This window comes from Brugia malayi, assembly GCF_000002995.4.
Source record: "Brugia malayi strain FR3 genome assembly, contig: Bm_v4_Chr4_scaffold_001, whole genome shotgun sequence".
NCBI lineage: Eukaryota > Metazoa > Nematoda > Chromadorea > Rhabditida > Onchocercidae > Brugia > Brugia malayi.
In genome coordinates, this window is record NW_025062478.1 from 121,497 (window position 1) to 138,290 (window position 16,794).

The following is a 16,794-nucleotide window of genomic DNA, read 5'->3' on the forward strand; positions in this document are numbered from 1 at the left end:
CAACACGTAAAAATTAATCTCGACCAAAGGTTAACAATTAGAAAAGGTAAACAAAATCTTTCTTTCTCATATTTACTTCACCTCAACATATTAACTTCTTTTGTCCTTTAATCACTACCTATATTTCAGTTTTTCTTTGTGTGTGTGTGAAAGGATTACAATAAATTTCAAAAATTCAGGTTAATACAAGTTTATTCTAAAGCATTTCACATGACTGTAATAAATGTCGCGGACAAACCCTTAAAAATTAAAGGAAAAATTGGCGCCCAATGGTCATGCAACAAATACTGACCGTTTCTTGCCCTGGCTATGCCACATTTACGAGATTGACCTGTTGACCCGAAATGTGAATGAAACTTTCATACAAAAGACAGAAAGAAAATTAGCTAAATAATTTTCTCTATTTAACTTCCTCATCTTCCTCTTTCTCTCTCTAAAACAATTTTCGAAAGTTAGACTAACTGATGACAGCTGAACAATTTAAACTGAACTTTATTATACTCAAAATCAACTCATATTGATTTTTCGACTAGCAGATCAGAATAATGAAAAAAATTGAGATTTAATCATCATGAAATCAGATAGAAATTTCTAAGTTAAAATATTACAAAATTCCAAAAGCACATTTTCATCTCAACTGATAATATCACTTATCAAATTCTCTACAACTCGAATAACTCACACGCTGAACTGAATGTAAGCACTAAAAGTTTTAAATCCTCACATTTAACCAATAAATGAACAAGAAACACGTGAAACAAGTGACCATTTATATGAACTAATCACCTCTCTCTCCCTCTCTCTCTCTCTCTCTCTCTCTCTCTCCCTCATTCAGCAACATCAGCTTGATCACCTGCTTTATCAGAGTTATCAAAATTAAAAAATTGTTCTTTCTCTGAAACCTTAACCTCTAACTTTTCTACTTCTCTCCTTCATCGAATTTTTCGACCAACTTATGATTATCATCTCATTGCAATCTTTGCTGATTTTGAAACTAACCAAATTAATTCGGAAGTCAAAAAATTATTAAAAAACAATTCTGTTTTAAATGTAATTTACAATTTTGATATGTTTTTTTTTTTTAATTTTCTTACTTTTATTTCTCTTGTTCAAAGAACCTTTGCTTTTGCTTTTTGTTTTCTTTTTTAAATTGCAAAATAAAAAAATAAAAAAAAAAAAAAAAACAATGAATGAATGAATAGTTCGAGAATGTCTGCTCGAGAATGTCTCATTTACACCACTGCTACAACTTATAAATGCATTTGTCAAGTATACATGATTCACTTCATTCTTTATTCTACTGTATGCTTACCATCAAATATTATTATACTCCCTCTCGTGTGTGAGTGATGTGTGATGGGATGGGATGGGATGGGATGGAATGACTCTAACATTTGTCGCATATCGTTTTATTACTTTGATGATTCATTCATTCCTTCGGAAGTTATGTGTGCCAATTATTTTGTATGTAAAATTAGGGGAAATTATGTTCAATTATCGATAATTTCATGGAGTAAAAGTGGAATTGTTGCTCATGACAAGATAATAATGTATATTCTTACTGTTACTCACAGTATTTCAATATTCTCTAAATAAACACTGCAAAAAATGAGGTCAACATTTATAGATTGATTTGTAATTCATAGATTGAATCCATATAGTTATGCCATCCATATTTGAAGATGAACTTTTCCCTGAGAGATCGTGGAATAATAGCAAAGAAAGAGAAACTGTACTATAAAGTCATTACTTTGCACTGCATTCTTTTATTTTTCTTCCTGCACAATTAAGTATTTCCCACTATATTCTGAAACCCTAAATAACATTCTGAAAACATTTACATCTCTGAAACAAACCTTTTCTTCTAATATGTTAATTAATGAGGTCATTTAAGAAGTGCTATTTACTATCTATTAGATGACATGCCCAAGAAAGACGACAATTCCACTCCTGTTTTCGTTGAAAGCACACTTTGCGCCCAGCTTTCTATTAATAAATCTTGCTGAACCAGTCCACGGTGACCGCGTTCTGCTGCCAGTAAACAGTTTAATATAAATTTCTGTTAGTCCAGGTGTGCTACCTGTACTTTCTGCATAATCCTTCCATCCCACCTATCATTGTAAACAAAATATATTTATGTTCGTCCCACTGACGATGACCACGGCTAGTGCATAATTCAATTCGTCACATTTGAGAGTTTTTCCTCCCCTTTTAGAAAAACGGAAGTGGCCGTGTTTCCGGCTACAGAATTTTTCTATTCATTATAAAATTTCTTCTGAAAATTTGAAAATGCTTACAGTACGAAGAGCTTAGCAAGAGCAAATTAACTCTTCCAGTTAAGATTAAACGGCTTTAATATCTCGATTCTAAACATCATGGGAATTTTGAGACAATTTTAAAGATAAAATAACGTATTAAACTCGCGAAAAATATAATAATGTTTCTTGAATCGTGGAATGGCAACAGGACAGGATAATCAGGAATGAAAATTTGACTAGAAGAAATTTCAGGTAGTCAAAATTATTAGAAAATCACTAGATGAACTGGGACGGAAGGAGGCGATGAGACATACATGGACAAATGAGACTTATTTAAACAATTTCGACTAAAGGCAAAAGACAGTACCTGGCTTAGTAATCAAAGCATTTTGGTGCTCTTTTCGAGAACATCTCAAAAGATGGAAATAATGGGAAGAGAAGGCACAGCACAGCAAGTACCATAACCTTCCTTGCAATTCAAAGAAAGAAGTGATGATCAATGACATTTCTTATCATTCATGATAACCAATAATTAATTAATTAACAAAAAGGGAGAAACTTCTTCTTTTGTCGTTTTCTTTAAAAGAAAAAAGAAACTGAGTCCCACTAAGAAATGTTTATAATTACAAACCAATTTCTATAAGCGTAGCGTTAAAAAGACAGATTAATAGTAACTGTTAATTTAAATTTAATGGTTTAATTGATATCAGTAAATAAACAACATTAATAATGAAAAGTAATACTAATAATAATTAATGATATTAATAAACAGTTTCCATAATTCATTGGTTAATTCTCTATGAACTACTGGGCTGGCATGAACATGTGAGGTCAATAATGCTATTCATGTCACCTAAAGTTTGTACTTCAGTTCAGTCAATTAGCTTTTGTTTATTAAGAAGATATAATAGAAGCTGATATTAGCTTATTAAATCTTTGAAATTATCGCTTCTGAATGGTACTTGTGCAAGGGCAAAGAAAAGAAAAAATTTGGAGAGTCCTTGGCATTATTATTGCTAGTAATCATGAGTTGAAGATACGGTAGACGCAATGCTTGCACTCTCTTTTCACTATTTTCAAAAATAATTCAAACAAATTTATTCGAGAAAATAAGCCTGAATCTTTGGAGGTAAATATGAGATTGCAATTTACCCTAAAATTCGATAACAATTTTCAAATAATTTCAAAATCTTAAACTTAACTAGTCAATTAATACATACTGATATTCAAAAATTTCATATCTAACTGGAAGAAAGAAAAGGAATGAGAAGACTACAGTTGCACCAGAAAGAATGGAAGTATTGCTAAGAAAACGCAATTACTCCAGTAGCACATTTTACCGTTTCCGGTTAAATGTATAAGAATTGCGAGAAGTGCATGTGTATCCGGAATAACTGGAGAGATAGCATGATGATGATCATCAAACCGGTTAGCATCCTTTTACATTATACTTAATGCAACACAGTATCAGTGCATTTCTTTCATTTATATTTCCTTCAATTAGCGTCTGTTATAGTAAAATGTATCCAAGAAAACAAGTAACAGATGGATGGAACGCTTACACAACATTATTACAATATGTATAGCATACTAAGATGAAATTTAAATATAAAAAAGTTGCACAGAACTTCAAGTAGAATATATTCCTTTACTACATGGTAATGTTCTGCTCATTCTTCAAAGTTCAAAGTATGTATCGTATTATCTGTAACTAAAGAATTAATTTAGAATTAAATTAACGACAAATGGACCAACTTGAAATTTTAAAACGAATAATTACTTGCTATGAGTAATTCCCGACTTCGTTACTTTTTATCCTATTCAGAAGCAACGAAGATTAAATGCATAAACAACCCGAGGAAAAAATGAAAATGCGGGAAATAAAGCAGAACCGAAAATTAAATTAAATTAAACTTGAAGTATAATGGCAGATGGAATGAAAAATCATAGTGGAAAGTCCTACTGAGTACTGTGACACTGAATATTTCCATCAAACAGGTAAAGAGAAGAACTAAATTTCCCTGAAGGGATGTCATCATTTAAACTTATCGAAGCCAGTTTAATTGTTCATCTCAATTACGCATCAGTTAATCGATCGAGCGATCAAAATCATCGACGAACGGTCTTTCACATCATAAATTTAACAATCCGGAAAATACCCTTTAACTGACCTTCTTACTTTCGGATCACTGTCGCTCTAATATTATCACTTCTTCTCTTCTTTTCACGGTTAATAACAATACAGTAACACCTTTAATTAGAATGATAGGTAACAAAGAAGTGATGCTGTAAACTGTAGAATACTGCTATCGAGAACAATTAGAGAAATGTCAGAATCTCAGGAATGTTTATTGACAAATCCAAGGAATGCTTTTTTCAGGAAAAATATCTCAAACTGCGAAGATGTTTGACCAGTTTTTTAAAATCCAAAGAATTGCATACTTCAATTCCTCAATAAATTATTTACCCAAAACAAAAAAATAAACACGATAATATTACGAAACACTATTACCACTAACAGCAATACATTTTGTCTGAATTTTAAGTCATTTGAAAACAAAATGGTACCGACACAAAATAAAATCAATAATACACCAAAAGAAATAGGATTTAGGCAACGGCGAAACTGCCCGCAACGGCAAAAATCGATGCTGCGGGTAAACTAGAATGGAAGAGAAGAGTAAGCCCAGGGCAAATTTCTTGTTTGAAACTCTTTGGTTTATGTGGAAGAAAGAAGCGCGAAAGGCGCAATCTCGGGATGAGCGCATGAAATGGAAAGAAATTCCATTCCGCAATAGCAACAATCAATAATGTACTTTCCTTCCGCACTGCTAACGGAGAAAGTTGAATGCGAAACTCTGTAACAGTAGTAGTAGTAGTAGTAGTAAGAGGGACGGTGATGATCGGTGGGTGGTTTTTTGTTTTGAAAGGATGAGAGATGGTGATAAAGGGAAGTGTTCAAGTTTAAGTGATTTGAGGGAAGATAAGACTGAAGAACACCAAACTAGTCGATTATTTGAGTTTTAAAAACAGGAATGGAGTGGAATCACTAGAAGCCAGTGGTTGGCTACTTGGAAACAGCGACAGAGGGACGAGAGAGAGGGAGAGAGAGAGAGAGAGAGAGACAAAGAAACCCGAATTTTTATTTTAAATTATTCAAAATCACAATTTATAATGCTTTACTCCTTACTTTCTTCTCCTTACATCCTCTCAAATACATTCTCGAAATGTGAAAAGCAGCAAGGAAATGTATGTGCGAAATGTTTCACATCAGTTTTATCAATTTCATTCCACTTAAGATGATGTGCATGGTTCAACGACATCATCCACTCTCTCCTTTCCTGTCACCTCTCAGTTGGACATACTATATCGACAGTGAAATTTAAATGAATTCAAAACTATTCCACAAAATGCTCATACTATAATGGAAAAAGTCAGCATTACAGAAGAGAAACTGGAATGAAATTAAAGTGTTCCAGATATGGGTGTAGCAGTGATAATGATATTGATAATGATCACGATAATGATAATGATAATGATCACGATAATGATAATGATAATGATAATGATCACGATAATACACCGCCATGTTTTGTCATATTACAATAAGAAAGGTTTAACAGAAAATTTGGGGAGGGAAATAAACGTTAAGTTCATTAAAATACTAAAATATTAAAGTTGATCGATGTGTAATATTTTTAAGGAACTTAGTGAAATGTTCGAGAAATATTCAATATGTTTACTGAGATCAAAATACCGACCAGAAGTGCGTCAAGGGTATATTACCCGATGATATATGCCCATGCGGGTAGAGATGTTGCAAAGGAGTGTTCGTTAAATGGGAAGTATATTGTCAACTGATTAACTAATTGATTGCAAAATATTGTTGTTGTCAAAAATGAAACATGCAATATTATACATTGGAGTATGGTGTTATTGTTTAACTGTAGTGTAAACAAAAGCAAAACGGAACGAAGCGGAACGGAATGGAATGAAACTAAACGGAACTCGCCGTCCATCTAATATCCTTCTGTCATCCTGTTTCCTGTTCCGGATAACTAACAGAAGTGATTCCTCAGACTTGTGTGCTGCTAGGAAGGTAGGAATCGGAACAACGAAATCAATCGATGCAAATAATGTCAATGAATATTGGAGTGGGTGGAAATGAAAGTGTATATGTGTATGTGTGTGTCTGTGTCTGTCTGTATGTGTGTATGCGATGTGAAGACTCTCCGTGCCGGACACACACACATGCACGGACATACACACACACACAGATTTTAAAAGCCTTTTGGTGAATTCAGATGCAGCATCGGTGGTTGAACAGCGCACTACGGACGCACGCACTCAACAGACAGACGGACACATCCGCGCAGACTGTCAGACGAGAGTTGTGTGAAGGGGCGGCAATATCCCGCACACTACTGCGCTCACTCCACCCAACTGCCACTCCGAGATCTGTGCGGTGGCCACCGCACCGCCGCCGGTTGCGACAGTGCACGCCTTGCACGCGCTGCTGCGGTCGTTCATCCTTCGCTGGTGCAAGCTTCGGTCGTACGAGGCTTTCAGTGTCAACATTCGTTTGGTGACAGCAAATCTGCCCATAACGTCCCTCAATGGACAGCGCAGCAGGGAGAGAGAGAGAGAGGGAGGAGGGGATGAAGTGAGAAGTAGTGGGCGTAGGATGAGAATTTCAAAACATCGCTTGTAAACTGAACTAATTTACAAGGAAGAGAGAGGGAGGGAGAGAGAGAGGGATGTAAACAAAGACAGAGAAGAGAGGATGTCACTCTTCTAAGAGGTGTCTAGTTCAAATGATCTCGAACAGAATGATGGCAGGAGTGTCGGAGGGACTGGAAGGAATAAATCGTTTGCCAATTCGTCTTATTTGCGAGTTGGCGTCGTTAAGTTGTAATACAAGTAAGAAGTGTGTACACGTATGGATTGACGTGACGTAAAGTGCAGTCAGACGTACTGCTATAGCGGATGGATTAACTGATACCATTAATTCACGCAAATAGTTAACATGTGGGTGTCAGTGACAAGCAACAAATGTTCTTAAACAGTGAACTATTTGGCAGATTGATATTGGTAGAGTCACGTGATTATTAGCATCCGGGAATTAGCTACTTGACAGAGCCATCTATTCTCGACCGTCAGTATTTACTTGAGTATATCGTCATAATAATATATATGCGTAAACAATCTCGTGTTTCAGTTAAAATACATACACGGTGATTTACTTTCATTGTATAAATTTTAAAGAAATGATTGACGGAGGTGAGGTCACGTCACGCTTTTCGGTGACACTTTAATTTAGCGCATCTTCCGAGATGACCTAGTTGAGTACACAGTAATGATTAGCTGCTGAGAGGACAAGGGAATGAGGAATGAAGAGAAAGAGATAATAATAAAATAATGATGATGGTAATAATAATAGTAAATAGTAAAAATTAGTAATGAATATGACAAAATTTAAATGAAATGAGTAAAATCTACCAAAGTTATCAAAAGGATAATAAAAAAAGTTCTCGCCACTTTTTCATTATTTATTTAATTATCGAAACTATCTCAGTAATATTTGAAATTAGTTTTTCTTTTTTGTTTATTATATATGATGAAAATAGCTCAGTATATTCTCAACAGTCATTCATTAATTAATTACTTAATTAGCAAAGACATATCAAGTTGGCGCTAATCTAAAACATCTTAAACTTATTTATAATTTCATAGATGCGAGAGACTTCCTTTAACTTATAGCAAGGCCAATAACAAGAGTTGACACATCAGCGATCGATTTTCACTTCAAATAGCTTAGCAAAGTTGCAAGGACTGATGGAATTAACTAACAAACTGACTGATATTCTGCTACCACCTGTTGCTGTGTCCCTTCCACAGGTACTGTCTGCCTCACAGTCACACTGTGACAGTAATGGACAGATGAGTCAGCACGCTTAGCTTATCCACCTTCTGTCTCTGTGTTGCACAACCCGAACACCTGCTAACCACAGTGACCCTATCTACCTGGCTGTAGTAACATCTGAGATTATTCACCCATATTATTTACCCATATCATTTACCTTTCCCAGCTATAACACACACACACACACACACACACACTACATACAGACATACATACACATACACATACGAAATGAAGTGAAAAAGTTTGAACTGAGAAGGAGAAACTTCATCGTTCCTTTTTTCTTCAATAAATCAATGCACTGAGATTATTTGAAGGGAAAGAAAAGAGAAGAGAAGAACAGAAAGCGCCCATCTCGAGGTGATCGATGTCACCTCACCGAGAGCACTGCGCCCTCTCTGAGTCATTCATTCATTCTAAGTGATTCATTCCATTTACTGCGTCACATTTCATTTTAGGAAAATAAAGATTGAAATAATAAAAAAGAAATAAATTTCAATTTGTTTCACATTATTGACATTTGAAATAACTGTTGAAAGTAGAAATAATTTTAAAATAAGTACCAAATCGCATCGTATAGAATCAAAATGCAATTTTAGCACTGAAATAATTTGTGAAGCGCTAAAAGTGCTTTGATCTGCTCCGAGTGTCACATGCAAACAAGTAAGTATCAATAACAGACATTCGCTAATTTTACCACATTTGACAAAGTTTTGCTCAAACAAAGTTAATGCGACAATTCAACAGCATCCTCAATTGTCAGAGAGAGAAAAAGCACTCAGTAAAATTATTGATAAATCGATTTTCACTGCATGTCATAAAAAATATTTTATTATTTTGTGAATCAAAATTTTGTGAAGAGAAAAAAAAAAAAACAAATAAGTAAAAAATAAGAATATGAATGATCAGTTAATAGTAAATTGAGAATTAATTTGTTAGTAACAAAAGAATTTCAGAATTTTGCATTTTCTTACAAAAGAAGAAGAAACAAAGAACTGAAAAAGATAAAAGTTTTCTAAATGTAATAATTAATTAAAGCGGTTTCTGTGTTGATTCTGAACGATTAGCCGGAATTGAACGGATTGATAGATATTTTGAAATGAAATGAAAAAGAAGAAGGAGAGGAAGCTAACTAATTAGTTAATCTTATCGAAAAAAAGAAGAAAATAAAGAGAGAAATTTTTTGAAATTAGATATAGATAATGATAAAGAAAGGCAAACAGCTGGAAATTTTAAATGAAAATGAGAGGAAAAACAAAAAAAAAGATTGATTCATTACTTTGACTTTGATAAATTCAATTTCAACTAACAACAATCATAAATCGATGAGATAACTGACATTGAATTGCTTCGACAAATATCATATCATATCATATCATATCAGTGGCATTCACTCACAACTATAGGTTGATACTGACAAAAATGAATAATGAACGATTTGAAAAAGTTAAAATTTCCCAATAATTAATGATTTCGAATTCATTTATTTGTATTGAACGGAAATGGTTTGTTAATCATAAATGACTGATAAATACTGATAAGATTAACACAAAGACAAACTGACAATGCAAACTGTATGAGTTATGAAATGAAATGGCTTCTTTCTATTCCGGAATCCTTCTCTCCCGGAATCCTTTTTTCTCATGCAAATTTATGAGAGTTTCCTGACGAAACGGATAACAGAACACCTGAGAGCATGTCTATTCCTGAAGATCGGTGACAAAAAAGAAAAATTAGAACGGATCAACCAGATGGAATATTATAACACTTTAGATTCTCCTATAATTTGGAACTGCTAAATTGTAGACGGAACAGAGCTAATCAACAATTCAAATAGTTTTATCATCGATTGATGAAAATGAAGAATGATAGAGAGGTATGTGATTTATATTTAAGAAAAAGAATAAAACTTGGGGATTTGACGAGAGCTATCATTTGCACCTTATTAAGTCAAATTGTCGTTACAATTGCGCAATTGTCCACCTCGTTTTCATTGCTGACAAATTCGAAAGAAATTAACAACAGTGATTATCACTTGAATCGTTTATAAATTATTCCATAGTCCAGTCATCATTACATAAATTTATTTTGTCATCTTTTCTTGATTTAAACAAAATTTCATTTGAAAAAAGTTTTTGCATATTACGAACAGATTTGTTTTGAACAGAATTCGAATCATTTAAATTTATTTAAATTAGTGATCCATTTTTTTGATTAAGATTAATGTCTACCACAAATAAAGATGTAAAAAAGAATTAATCAAATGAATGATTAAATGGTAAGGTGAAGAAAAATTGTTGGAAGGTATGAAATAGGTGAACAGATAAAGGTCAAACGAAAGAGTAAATGAGGAGACGATGAAATTGGGGTGAAAGACATGGACATACCTAAAAGTCAAGAATCTCGAATAAGTCGAGAGTGTCATGGTAAAATAGAGACGGTTGGAGGAACACAATAAATGGACAATCGTTCATCGCCATTTTTTAATGACAATTTGATAAGAGTTTGATGAAAATTGTAAAATATAGTCAAAAAAACCTTACCTCTCAAGAATTTCATTAATCAAAATTTTTTTCCCCAAGAAAAAAGTTCATAAAAAAAAATCTCAAGAGAGGAAAAATTGTCTAACTTTTTACTTCCGTGAAAAAATTTCGTCGTTTTCCAAAAATTGCCTAAGTGTTCTTTTTTGCGAGGATTTTTAGCTTATCTATTTATATCTTTTATTATTTGAATATCTAAAAAAGCAGTTATAAATAGCAGTGCTAGAAATTTGGAAGAGATATTTAATCGCTTTGTTAAGAAGCAGTAAAAAACTTCTGGAAAATAAAATTTCATCAGTGATAACTTTACCAAATTGAGTGCAATATTTCATGCCTATAAATATTTATTAAAAATTTAAAAGAAAAAGCAAAATTTATTTTTCAGTGGAAAATTCCTCGTACGATTTATGTAAATGAAATAAATCTTTTATCTAGCCACGCCTAATTTTCATTTCTTTTTCCAAATTTAATTCTTTCAAATGAATTTCCCTTTTTTATTGAAGCGAATTTTCTAAGAAACTGGCAAACTATCAAAGCATATAATATTTGACACAGTAAACACTGGCATATACCTAAACATTAGGTAAGTAAGTAAGTAAGTAAGTAAGTAAGTTAAGTAAATAAGCTCAAAATCATTGCTGCACAGTCCTCCAAAACAACAATAACAACTGTAAGTGTTTTTCTTCTCAAATTGCGATGAGTCAGTTTTTGCTCTTTGAAATATTTGCCACTTCTCCTTCTAGTAGTAGCAGCAGGAAAAGCGGAAAGCAATTCCCCTTCTTCGAGAATTAGTGATTGGCCTAAATCCGTTTTCTGGATCGGAATCGCCGTGCACTTTATGATTTATGAAATCCGGTTCAGATCATTAAGTTGGACTGAATTACGGCGTATCACATTTCGGATTTTGATATGCGTGACATTTCGCGTGACATCTCGATATGTATGTATATCATTTGTGATATCGGATATCAAAGTTTTCGTGGATTAGATCGTCTCCGAACATTTCCTTTCTCTTTTCCTTTAATCCTCTTTTTAAAGGGACAGTCCCTCAAGATATGTTTAGAAGAGAAAATCAGTTTAAAATAAACTTTACTTACAGGAAAATAAACTATCATTTTACTATTTCAAAGGATTATTTAAAGCCTAGCAATATTCTTTCTCTTTTCGCTTTCTCAAGGGATTATTTAATAACTTTGAATTATTTAATAACTAAAGTTTAGTGTTTTTAGAAATATTTAGAATACCTTTCAGACTATATTTTTCTTTTTTTTTGGCCAGAACAACTTTCTGTCTAACAACATTTTAACTTTTCAGCCAAAAACGATTGAAGATCGTTCTCCAATTATAAAATTAACTTTTGTTTTCTGCCCTTTTCGTCAACCAACAATTTCCGACGATTATTACTTATTATTAGGTGGAAACAGTTTATTCTGTAATTTTCATCTCTTCCTGATTTTCTTGATTGTAACGATCGATTTCCCTGATCTCCTTGATCACTAAACCTTAGCTTAACTATTTTATTTATTTCTATACAATGTTTAAAGTAATTTTACGCATGGAATTTTCAAATGACAGTTGTCATCGAAGTATCTCATCAGTTTAAATTTACTTGAAAATATTTATTTACTTTCATCTTTAGTGAAAAATAAAAGGAAGTCGAGATTGAATCTATGTAATAATAAATGGATTGTGTTGATGGCATAAGCCTGAATCAACCTGAGAAAGCAGGCAATTAAGTTTGAGAAATAATTGGTGTCTCTAATATTGCTAACATTTAGGGAATGGATGATTGTAGCATTTTATCTCCCAAAACATTAAATTTTAATTAATGCATAATTCAGAATAAGTTTTTTTCTTTTTGATTTACTGTTATAAGGAAGCAAAAGAAGAAAAAATATTACTAAGCTTGAAACAATCGTTTAAAATGAAAAAAAAAAAGTGAATAATGATAATAATAATGATCATGATGATGATAATGATCATGATTATGATAATGATCATGATAACGATGATGACGATTTCTCAGAGTTTTTAAAAGTAAGCATGTAGCGATCATTAGAAGACAGTACTGTTTCCTGTGTGAAAATAAAATTAAAACTGAAAAAAAATTTAACAAATCGAAAGACTGTCATGTTTGTTTATACTATGCAACGAGAATGATAGCTAAAAGAGAGGAAAAGATAAATTGCTTAGATGAAATTAATTGCTTAGATGAAAATTGCTCAACGAAAAATTAAATTTTACTCCGAAAAAAAAAAAAATTAAATCTTTTTTTTTTTAAATTGTCTTACGTAATCTAACAGTGAGAAAAAGAAGAGGAAAAATTGATAATAATGTTTGATAAAAATAAGTTCACAGTAAAATTTATTTTAATTATCGGAAAATTAAGAAATACAATTATAAATACACACACACACACACTACATACATACATGCACATACACACACATACACACACATACATACACATACACATACATACATACATACAAACACGTGTTATGTTAGTGGATTAATCGAATAAAATAATTTTGCGACAAAATCACTTATTGTGTTCTCCAATGTTTTTTCTTTTTTTAATTTCATGTGAAAATGAAAAGCCTTGAAGTGGTCAAAGAAAAGAAGAATTAATTCGAACATAATTAGCCATACCTTTTGTTGTTGTCTCCGTTGTTGTTGTTTTCTTTTTTCACTATTATAAATTTCATTATCAACATTTCTTCTCTGTCTTGCAATTTCTTCCTGATGCATACCTATAGAAATGAATACTTTAAAATCTTAAAATGTATTTAATTTGCTAATTCAATTCTTAATCTTAAATAATTAAATTAAAAAAAAAAAATGCATGCAAAATTCAATGACAAATTTCATTCTATTCTTTTTCCTTTTTTTTTTTTTTTTTTCTCTTCAAAATTCGTTTCTTTTTCAAATTATTAGATAAAATCACGTGAATTACTAAGTGATAATTTCATGCAACGTAAAACATTTGTTAGACATTCATTTCTTCCATTTTTCTTTTTTCATTTTTTCTCGAAACAAATTTTCGTCGTTGAATTAGCAATTAGCAACACAAAAAGGAAAAACACTTCATCTTCTCATTAATAAGCAAAGCAAACAAATCACCAACCACTTGAAATGAGAGCAACAACGCCAGCAGTGGCTGTGGCAATACCAACTCCGCTCAATTGCTCGTTCACAAGAGCGCTTCTGGTGGAAGAAGTTTGCAACGAGATTGCCGGTGAGGCGCTCGCACGTCGTTTGTGATGGTGAAGCGTTAATGGTAACAATGATTTATCATCGTTCACATTTGAATGATTTTGATCAATATTTTTACGAAACGGTACTAACGTGTTCAGAAATGAGCCACTTCGACGTTGAATCGTTTTTGATAAACGTTTTGTCCATGTGGTACGACCTTTAAAAAACAAAAAAAGAAAAAAACTGTTCTTTACTATTAAATGAAAGTTTTACTTGATCACAGGTTATTAATGGATATTTTGTTAGTAAATTTCTTTTTTATTTTCGTTGTTGATAAATGAGATTTAATGAGAATGTCAAGATTATACAATAGAATTGTCATAAAAACTGATAATCAAAAATGTGAAATAAATTTATATCTTGCAAATAATTTTTAATGTCATTTCTGATTTCATTGACAAAAATCAAAGTTGTTGAAATTCGAAATTGAAATACTCAATTACAGTGCCCACCATATGAAAGATAGATTAAAACTTTTTAATTCTTACAATCACTAATTTTATGACAACTTCAAGCAAACTGAACCATATCCGAAATATATCAAATTGTGGTATATTTTAAAAAATTTGTTTCTTTTTATTAGAGTAAAGTTTTTTTTTTTTTCAGGAATTTTAATATGCGACAATACTAACAATAATTATTTGTAAAACACACACAAAATTAATTTCTTAGTTTTATTATTTTTTTTTTAATTTCAAAAGATAAGGAAAAAAGGCAAAAAAAAAAAATAGAAAATACATTGAAATGAAAGAAACCTGGCGTTGAACGCAATACTACCGTCTGTGACGGTGACGACGTCTCACGTAATGGCGGCGATGACGTTTCACGTGACTGCTGCTCATCCATTGCTGATAATTCGGTCATTGTGGCAGATGCGGTTGGCATTGCCATCTTTGCTTGCTGTTCCCTTTCCGTCAAAATATTTTCATCGAAAGCAAGCGCAGAAAGCAGAACGCTGTGTTAGTTTATCATCTGTACATTACATCGGTATGAGTCATGGATGACTCACGCTGAAATGAAATGAATGGAAAACGAGCGCCGAAGCAATGTTAAGTGGAATTGGATCGTTATGCAAATCACACCGAAACTGCAACTATTCGAGAATATTCTCGTCCAGTTCAGCTCTTTACAAAATATAACGAAGTGACACGGTGACAGCAGCATTTGGTTAAGTTTATGAGAGTTTAAAAACATTTTAACTTTGCCTTTTTCCTCATTTTTTTGTTTTTAAAAAAATCTTTTAAAACGAACTCTCATATAAGCTTTGAATAGTTGTGATAAACTTTTCAATTAAGAAATTACTGCTATCATTTCAATTTCCATTCACTTGGTAATTAATTAAAGAGATATTTTCGTAGTAATGTCAACACTTTATTAAATTCAAAACGAATCAAATAATTATGTTTTCTTCTTTTCATTCTTAATTTTGTTACTTTTTTCCGTTTTTTTGGCTGTTACAATAGTGCTTCTAAACATTATTCTTGGTAAAAAGCAAGAAAAATTAAGCAAAACTGATTCTATAATTACTTTTTCTTTTTCTGATAAATCAATAATAATCAGATAAAACTATTTATCGTCCGAGGAAAACTCATTCTAACAAAAGAAAAAAACTTAATGGCGGTAAATAATGAACTAAAATTATACTTAAAAGAATGAAAAGTGATGAAAGTGGTACAAAAGAAAGAAAAATAATTATACTACTTGCATTACTATCGATTTGTGACAAAATTTCATTCTTTTTTGCATCGAAAATAGCAAAATGAAAAAATTGATTGTACCATTATAAATGCAAAAAAATATATAAAAAATTTGTGCGAATATAATAACGTCGTCGAGAAATGACTTATACTCATTACATTAGCATTTTTAATTTTAATATCAAGTTCATTTGAGAATAATATGGATGATCCTTCAAAGGTTTAGTTAGTGGGTACTCAATTTTTTATTTCCACCACCAAACATCGAATTTTCAAATAAAAGTAGTAAATTTAAGCTATGCAGGAAATGTTTAATTAAGAAAATTTCTAATTTAAATCAAATTGCTTTCGTTCTGATAGAAACATAAAATTTGAAAAATTTTATTGTTAAATCAAATTTCTTTAAATTTATTAGTTCCAAATAATTGATTAGACATAAATGATTCATTTCAAAAATTAAACTTGAAATTGTAAGTCCTTCCACCACTCCCTCCAATAACATCAAGACAAAGAGTACTGGACAATTCATCTCTTTTCCATTGCCATTTCTCGAGACATGTAAGCCTAGGCTAAGCAAAGAGAATATTTGAAAATAAATTAGCAAAAAAAAAAAAAATCAAAATATTAAAGCTAACATGGTTGCAACAAAAATTTAACAAAGTAAAAATTGAAAAAGCAAAAAAAAAATGGCCAATGATAATAAAAAGAAAAAAAGAGAATTTAAAATTAGACAGAAGGATTCGTTCAATTTCAAATCTCTTTGTCTGATTTATAAAATCTCATAGGTATTACAATAACCATCTTCAGTTTACAATTTATGATAATGATTATAGTGCTGTAAACAGCTGTGACAAAGTTTTGCGTTCAGTGACAACCACTTACTTTCTTTATAAGCATTTGATCATTTGATGAACTTCAATTTATGTGAGCAAATCATTTATTACTTAGCAGTTTTTAATTTTTATTTTTAGTTATTCAATCAAATAATAATAGAAAGGTTTCAAAAATGACAAATTGGTGAGTGCAACAGGTAGCTGTGAGTGCTAAAATATATAAATGTTAGCTATTACTGAAATCTGCCACAATCAATTTTAATTAATAAAAAAAAGTTGAAAAGG

The 16,794-nt window shown here is 31.7% G+C and overlaps 2 protein-coding genes across 5 annotated transcripts in view; one reads left to right on the forward strand and one right to left on the reverse strand.

Annotated features, from left to right (window-relative positions):
* Bma-par-1 (Kinase associated domain 1 family protein) overlaps positions 1 to 14,870 on the reverse strand; it is a gene marked incomplete at both ends in the record, with an annotated part of 28,335 nt that extends 13,465 nt beyond the window's left edge. For all 4 annotated transcript variants that reach the window (XM_043081129.1, XM_043081132.1, XM_043081131.1 and 1 more), the window contains 3 exons: positions 13,374 to 13,474; positions 13,849 to 14,136; positions 14,735 to 14,870. In XM_043081129.1, the coding sequence (XP_042937063.1) occupies positions 13,374 to 13,474; positions 13,849 to 14,136; positions 14,735 to 14,870 (525 nt within the window). The remainder of the gene's footprint in view (positions 1 to 13,373; positions 13,475 to 13,848; positions 14,137 to 14,734) is intronic.
* Bm9403 (Uncharacterized protein) lies at positions 6,563 to 6,847 on the forward strand (the record flags this gene model as incomplete). The annotated part of the gene is made up of 1 exon (XM_043081136.1): positions 6,563 to 6,847. The coding sequence occupies one exon, from the start codon at positions 6,563 to 6,565 to the stop codon at positions 6,845 to 6,847; it is 285 nt and encodes a 94-aa protein (XP_042937070.1).
* Positions 14,871 to 16,794: the final 1,924 nt, after the last annotated feature.